The sequence below is a fragment of the Sphaeroforma arctica genome (assembly GCF_001186125.1).
Source record: "Sphaeroforma arctica JP610 unplaced genomic scaffold supercont1.369, whole genome shotgun sequence".
NCBI lineage: Eukaryota > Ichthyosporea > Ichthyophonida > Sphaeroforma > Sphaeroforma arctica.
Genome location: NW_014040189.1, coordinates 73,257 through 80,707, shown reverse-complemented (window position 1 = coordinate 80,707; position 7,451 = coordinate 73,257). Strand labels below are relative to the sequence as shown.

The 7,451-nt window shown below is 43.6% G+C and overlaps 1 protein-coding gene and 1 pseudogene across 2 annotated transcripts in view; one reads left to right on the top strand and one right to left on the bottom strand.

Annotated features, from left to right (window-relative positions):
- Positions 1–3,570: 3,570 nt before the first annotated feature.
- Positions 3,571–6,217, bottom strand: SARC_05667 (hypothetical protein; annotated as a pseudogene; the record flags this gene model as incomplete). Its single annotated transcript has 2 exons — positions 5,699–6,217; positions 3,571–4,942 (listed from the first exon to the last, which is right to left on the bottom strand).
- A 307-nt stretch (positions 6,218–6,524) lies between these two features.
- The window catches only part of SARC_05666 (hypothetical protein), a 3,279-nt gene continuing 2,352 nt past the window's right edge, over positions 6,525–7,451 (top strand). The window contains exon 1 of the mRNA XM_014300476.1: positions 6,525–7,202. Coding sequence (XP_014155951.1) covers positions 6,797–7,202 — 406 coding nt within the window. The 5' untranslated portion in view covers positions 6,525–6,796. The remainder of the gene's footprint in view (positions 7,203–7,451) is intronic.

Here is a 7,451-nt window from a genome sequence, read left to right as displayed (position 1 = left end):
ACTTAATCCGATAGTTGTCAACGTGCAATCCATTGGGATATGGTATGTATGCGAGCAGCCAATTGTGCGCACCGTCGAGCTTCGTGTGTGCGTGCTTGGACGGATAGGTGTAGGTATATATCTACTAGCCATATACATATGTGGAGAAGAACGGTATACAGACTTACAGGCATATTTGCTAAACAAACAATAGTAAAGATATGTGGAGAAGAACGGTAGACAGACTTACAGGCGTATTTGCTAAATAAACAGCAGTAAAGTGATCCTGCACCCGGGACTAGCAAGACCCACGCCATGCACTGCAGGCATGTTATAAATCACAAGCCGTGTCGCAAATTAAAAGAGCAGACAGGCAATAGCTCTTCTCACATAGTGCACGCGTAAAATGCGACGGCACGTACCACGGTGACAGTAGTAAAGGTCCTGTGCATTGGAGAATATCCGATTCACCTCGTCCAATGAAATCACCTGATTTAAATACTCTTGATTCTTATTGGCGGCCGAGGTGAGGGGTTTGATATACCACAGCTGCAACATGCGCAACAGTCGCACGTACGACACTTCCGTATCCAACAACTCGTGCATAGCATACCCGCGTCTGACTGCGGATGGCATATGTATTGGAGGGATGAAGTTAGTCTAGGTTTTGTATAGGATTTGCCGTACCACAAGGTACACGTACGTGTTCATCAGTTCGTGTACATTGTACCCGCGTCTGACTGCGGATGGCATATGTATTGGAGGGATGATGTTAGTCTAGCTTTTGTATATGATTTGCCGTACCACAAGGTACACGTACGTGTTCATCAGTTCGTGTACATTATACCCGCGTCTGACTGCGGATGGCATATATATTGGAGGGATGATGTTTTTCTAGGTTTTGTATATGATTTGCCGTACCACAAGGTACACGTACGTGTTCATCAATTAGTGTACCTTATACCCGTGCCTGACTGTGGATAACGTTTAATAGACAGTTTTTCTGCTGGTATGGGTCCCGTATGTACAGCTGCACAGATGTATCATTGTCTAAACCGGTTGTTTTATACTCTAAAATGTTACTCCAATATCGACGCAAAGTGGAACAGTAGACTCAAAATGAAATGTTTTCGCACAGTTAGTTTCACACAACTTCCGTCACAACATCGAAATACATTCCATTCACTCTGAGAACACAGGATGAGCCAAGGCCTTGACTCACCCTCCAGATACCCATTTTCATATAAGCAATCACGTATTTATTTTTTTGTAACCACCCACACACCCATTTTTTATAACCACTCACAGACTTATTTTCTTATTACCACCCACATACTTATTTTCTTATTACCACCCACATACATAATCTCTCACAACCAATCACATACTAATTTCCTTATAACCACCTACATATTTATTTTCTTATTACCACCCACATATATATTTTCTCATAACCAATCACATACTAATTTCATATAACCACCCACATACCTATTTTCTTATACATCAACCGAGTCTGCCGTCCACGCCAACACGCTTGCATAACAGTCGCAGCCTGTGTGTGTGTTTGTGAGCGTGTGGGTGTGTGTGTGTGTGTTTGTGAGAAAGAGAGAGTGTGTGTATTTGTGAGTGTGTGGAGAGGGGACGTAATGCATACCAGTGAACTGTACAGATGAGTGCAACAGCTAAAAACATATCGGCATTGAGGCGTACCCTTCAGCAAGTTTGTTGTCAGTGTCATGCAGTGCATGGATGCTTAGGGTTTACACGTCTACATACGGGTTTTTTTTAGGATTTTAGAGTTTTTGGGTTTTAATATTTTTGTTGCGCAAATGCCTAATCTCATTCACGAAACACCCTCGACTTACAAAGAGACATATACATCTTCGAGAGTTTATGTTATTCGAATCAGATAAACAAACCCTCTCATTCTCTTTCATAATAAATCAAATGATTGACCGCATACCTCCTAGAATCAGCATATACACTCAAGTACTGTACAACATACCCGTGTCTTGGACATGGTGGTGTGTGTGTTCGCGTAGTGTGACGTGATCTTCTTTGCTGCTGTGTTGTCTGTCTTGGACCGAACTGTTCGTCTCTTGATAGACGGGCTATCAAAGAGCTCAGCCAGATCCACCTGGATGTACACAGCATTGCAGCAGGTAATAGTTACAGCGAGCAAGCTATAGGGCTTGTTGAGCAAACCTGTACCAACTGTATTGTCGGTGTTTCGGTGGTCCTGCAAACGACCAATACATACTGCACCTCAAGACCAACTGTACTTTCTTTCCCTTTCCGAATCTGTATCCCCTACCTACCTACGCTGATAATACGCTGACACTATGTACGTCAACACAACAAAACTTGCCTGTATCCGGTCGCAGGTCTTACGGCGTTGCGCCAGTGTGCGCTGTCGCTCCTTCTGCTCTAGAGTGGCCGAGAACATTTGCGCCAGGGTCTGCCGTTTGTCGTACGGGTCTTTGCCGCTGCCAATTGGGAGGTACCATGTATTGGTCAAGTTAGTAGAGTGGGACGGGGGATGGGGGACGGTTGTTATTGGGAGCGGGGATAAAGGGAGATGGCGTTACAAACGTTTTGAACATGCATTGGATTGAATTGTAGGCCATTTGGGAGGCACCATGCATTGGTCGAGTCAATCGGGCTGGCAATATAACGTTCAATATTAGATATAGAACGTTTTGATGTGCAAGAGTTTGTTGTTCTAAACAAGGTGGATGAATGAACCAACCAACCTAGTACAGGGTAGTCGCACGTGGAACGTGAATGTCGATCGGTGACCAACGGTCGCCAGCAATAAACACAGGACACCGTTATGCAACACAGCGACGTGCATGCATAGGCCAGGTTACAAGCCAGGTTTACACCAGCGCCCAGTCAAAGACTGGACATACACTCTGAAGTCAAATGCAGATATCACGAGCGCATTCCCACATCAGACACAGGGTACTGAATGAATTCAACGGTACATGCAACTGGGAGACGCTCACTGCAACACCGCCTATTGCGCTATATAAAGAACGGCGTTTGAATGAGTAGATCAATGTATATTGGACTCCGGCCATTACGTTGAGAGTTAGGGGTTAGCCGGATATCCTACAACACAGACGGACGCAGGCACAGATATACAATGTTGCATGTACTATGTAGTGTTGTATCTACCGGGTGCTTGTGATTACCAAGTCATGGCGTAAGCACTATGCATGTTTCAATGTGCTTGTGTTCATTACTTAGTACTGTTGAGATTTACCCGTGTTGTGTATGTACTAGGCACGCTGCTACACACTATGGCTGGTGTGTAGTTCATCCCTTTGCGCGTGCATCTTAGTGCAAGTACCATACATACACAAGGTAGTCTACACATACACATATGTGCCTTTACATATTATTCTAAACTACAACATAGCCGCACTCATGTAATGAGCGCAAGTGTGCACACAAGAGTCTCTCACATATATATGCTCCTTTTCCACAACAACAACCGACTATAAACATTCGCGTGTGCATACCGACATAGAACACACCGCATTTGAAAAAACCAAAACAACCCAACTACACCCCATGACTTACCTACTGACTGTCGCGTACTTAGACTCGTTCTGTTTCCTACGTGACATTGCCTTGGCCAGCGCAAATGTCTGTGTCTTGCCAAACAACTTCCCGTAGTTAAACTCCCCACTGCTGCCGCCCATACTGTCACACGCACTGTCGTTCCCCCGGCCCTCCCCCGTGTCGGAGCCGTTTCCTGCCACACATGACACGGTGTCAGCCTGGCTTGACACCGCATCCCCAGTGCTTTGCGCTGTGGTCGGTGGTACGCTGGTAGCTTTCTCTGACAGTGTGTGTTGTGTGTTGTTACCTTTCTCTGACAGTGCGTGTTGTGTGTTATGTACACCCCTTGTGTCATACCCTGCATACTTAGACTTGCCCGTCTGGTGATCCTCCACACCGACACCTTCGGCACTGACACGCTCGGCGACACCAGTCCTCGTAATAGGTACACACTCACGACCAGCCTTTAATACTTGTGAATCATCGCATTCTCCTTTGCCTTTCGACATATCATCTGTGCTATCGACTTCTGCCCCAATCACTTTCGCCTCTGTCGCAACGTTGTGTGCCACACTATCTGATTGTTTACGCAGACTCTCCCGACTGTCCCACGCCATGTGCGTGTCCGGTTCATCGCAGTCCATAGATGAATCGGGCGCGCTCGTCCCGATATATACACTCGAATTCAAAGCGGGGCCCGCACTCTGCGTACCTTCTTCAGCACACATCTCTTCACCCACCTTCCCAGGCCTTGTGTGGGTGGTCGGTATCTCTATCTCCATACCTACCACGCTATCTCCCCCCATAGACACGCGCCCATAACATCGAGACTTCTCACTGGCTGTGTCTGAGTACTCCGCCGCAGTACGCCCACTACCAGTCATAGACACAGGGCTTGCATTGATATGTGGTGCGTCGAGTGTCATAGCCTGTAGCGGCTCCCCTAATACCACACTCTTTAAACTCACACTTTCGTGCGCACATACCGGCGCGATGACCTCTGGCGTGGCCGTGACACTGACAGCACGTGATACGACAGCCTGCTCCCCATCGGCCGCCACACATGTCGTCGTCGCCGTGCTACGTGTTGATACTGAAGAGGCTATAATACCTATCGCCATCATGTCTGCATCGACTGCATTGGGTGTCGCTACAGATACGTCTGTGTCCTGAGTGTCCTCAGAAGGCTCTATGCTGATCTCCCCTTCCTCTGTAGTGTACGCTTTCTTTACCTTTGATGGCTTTTCAACATATCCTTTCTGACCATCTTTTCCTGTGGTATGTTTCCCCACCGTTGGCATGGGCTGTTGAGAAGGAAAATGTGCCAAGGAAGTTGTTTGCGTTTGCAACGAAACAACGTTGGCACTCCGTAAAGGTGTGATGAAGTCATCTGCGATGAGCAAAGGTGTATCACAATGAGGTTAGAAGTGAAAGGTATAACAGGATATTCCAAACGATTCCCGACAGATGTGTATCAAGTGATCCTTTGATATGTTAAATTGAAGCGGAAGAAAATTCCAGGGCTATTCAATTGACGAATCACCTGTAATCGTATGACAAGCCAATGTTCCACGGTCTACATATATATTTATATATATATATATATATATATATATATATATATATATATATATATGGATATATATAAACAAATATATATATATATACATATATATATATATATTTGTATAGGTAGATATATATATATATAATGTATATACATACATGTATATAAATATATATATATATTTATTTATACATAGAATTTTGTCGTATTTGAAATCTCGTATACGTGAAACAAGCATATATATCTCTTACGAGATTGAATTTGGGTGACAAATTAATTGTTGTAGGCAAGTGTATAGGGCACACATAATATGCGATTGTATGATTGTTACGGGTTCTTATTCGCTTTGTCCAGTGTAGATACTTATTGTGAATTATGTGAATAGATATTCTTTAAATATTCTGACAACGCGGCAAGATTTTTAACTGATACAAGCAAGCACTCAGAGACAATTTATCACTGTAGAAACAATAAAAGTTATGCACGATACAAGTCAAACTCTGCCCTACGATTTCTTCTAAAATAGATGCAGGAAACACGTGAAAAAACACGTGAAAGTAGATGACGAGAAGTCCCTACCCAACGCCTCGAAGAAACTGTCCATGTCGTGGCTTGCACCTATCGCATCGCAAAACCTCTCACTTGCTGTGGACTCAACCGGCTTGAACGACATCTCTTCAATCGAACACTTTAAGTCGGACTCAATCTTATCCCAATCTGATACTGATATATCCTCGGTGTTCTCAGACTTTGACCTTCTAGTATGCGCAGTTTCCGAGCTATTTGATATTGTCGATGGTGAAATCCTCGAGCTTTTGATAGACGCTTGAGAAAAACTCATACCGCCATGTATATGATTGATATGTCTCTGCACTTAAAGATATTTTAGATGTACTTGTTGATTCGCGATGTACTTAGTGAGAGTTAAAGTATAAAACGTATGTTAGATTGTATAAAGGGATGATGCATAGTGGTATTAAACGTTCGCCCTATCATACACCAACAATGAATTCCAATCCGATAAGAAAGAGCAAGCGCTTCGGAAAAGGGTGGATATCGCCTGCTTCTCAAAGACACCCAATGTTCACTACATCGAAGAGTATATGAATAAGCAATACCGAATGCAAGCAGAACCATATGTAGTATGTGGTGACTTCAATTGAATAATGTACATATTGATTTTTTTTTAATAGTGACGGAAAGTCGGAAAGGAGTTATCGGTCCGATCTGCTCCTGATTTGGGTTTTGATAATCGACCAATGAAATGTTTTGTTCTCGGTTCACCTTGCCGGGAAAGCAAAGACGACCACAAATGTTTTTATTTGTAAAATATCGATTCCCCTCGACGACGTGTGTGTTTATGAATAATATAAACAAGCGTGTGCGACTGAGTTTTGATGTGCCTTCTGTATTAGTGTAGTATATACACTATACCAAATCCAGAGTCCAGGGTTCACATTAAAGGATTTGAGACCTACTCTGGATTCTAGCCATAGCTCGGACCTTGACAACATATTCAATTTAGTGACAGATTTTATCGTTAATGTGCTAGAGGCGCCCACAGAATCACTCGACTTTCTAAGCCAAAGCAAGGGAAGGCGCACACCAGCAGAAAGACATTTGTATACTATATATACACAAATCCACAGACTTAGTCACAGATCCAATCACAACGTCATGTTGAGCGGGTCAAAGGTTGTCTTGCCCGGGCTACCGATACTGCGCTCACAGTCACGGGTGGGATGTAGAACCACAAACGTGGTCTTAAAAGTAAAGGCCTCTACCGCGATGAGAAGTATTTGCACTGCTGTATGCATGTCCAGAATTGAAAGATATACGTCCAGGAATTGTATCACTACTAGACCAATGCGAACACATAGTTATGACAGTAAAACATATTTACAGTCACAGTGGTCGAATATACAGCGGTGTTCTGGATGTGCATACTCGGTTGCAGCACGTCCGGCTATGAAAGTGTATCGCTCAACCAGCATAGACCCGTATGCAAATCTAGCCTTAGAGGACTGGATGTATACACAGTGGGGCAGACCCAATAGCACAGCACGTGATGTCCTTGGTGTAGGTAAGTCTATAGTAATTGTCCGAGAGTTATATTTACATCACGTATTTATTTATACAACCTTGAGAATACAATGTATGTGTTGATATCATAACTTCATTTTTGTGTCGATGTGGATGTGAACATATATTAATCTGTTTTTTGAGTTTACCATTGCAATTTTTGAGTTTGCATGGATATGAATATATGGAAATATATTTTGATACGTACACACACACGCACACACACACACACACACACACACACACACAC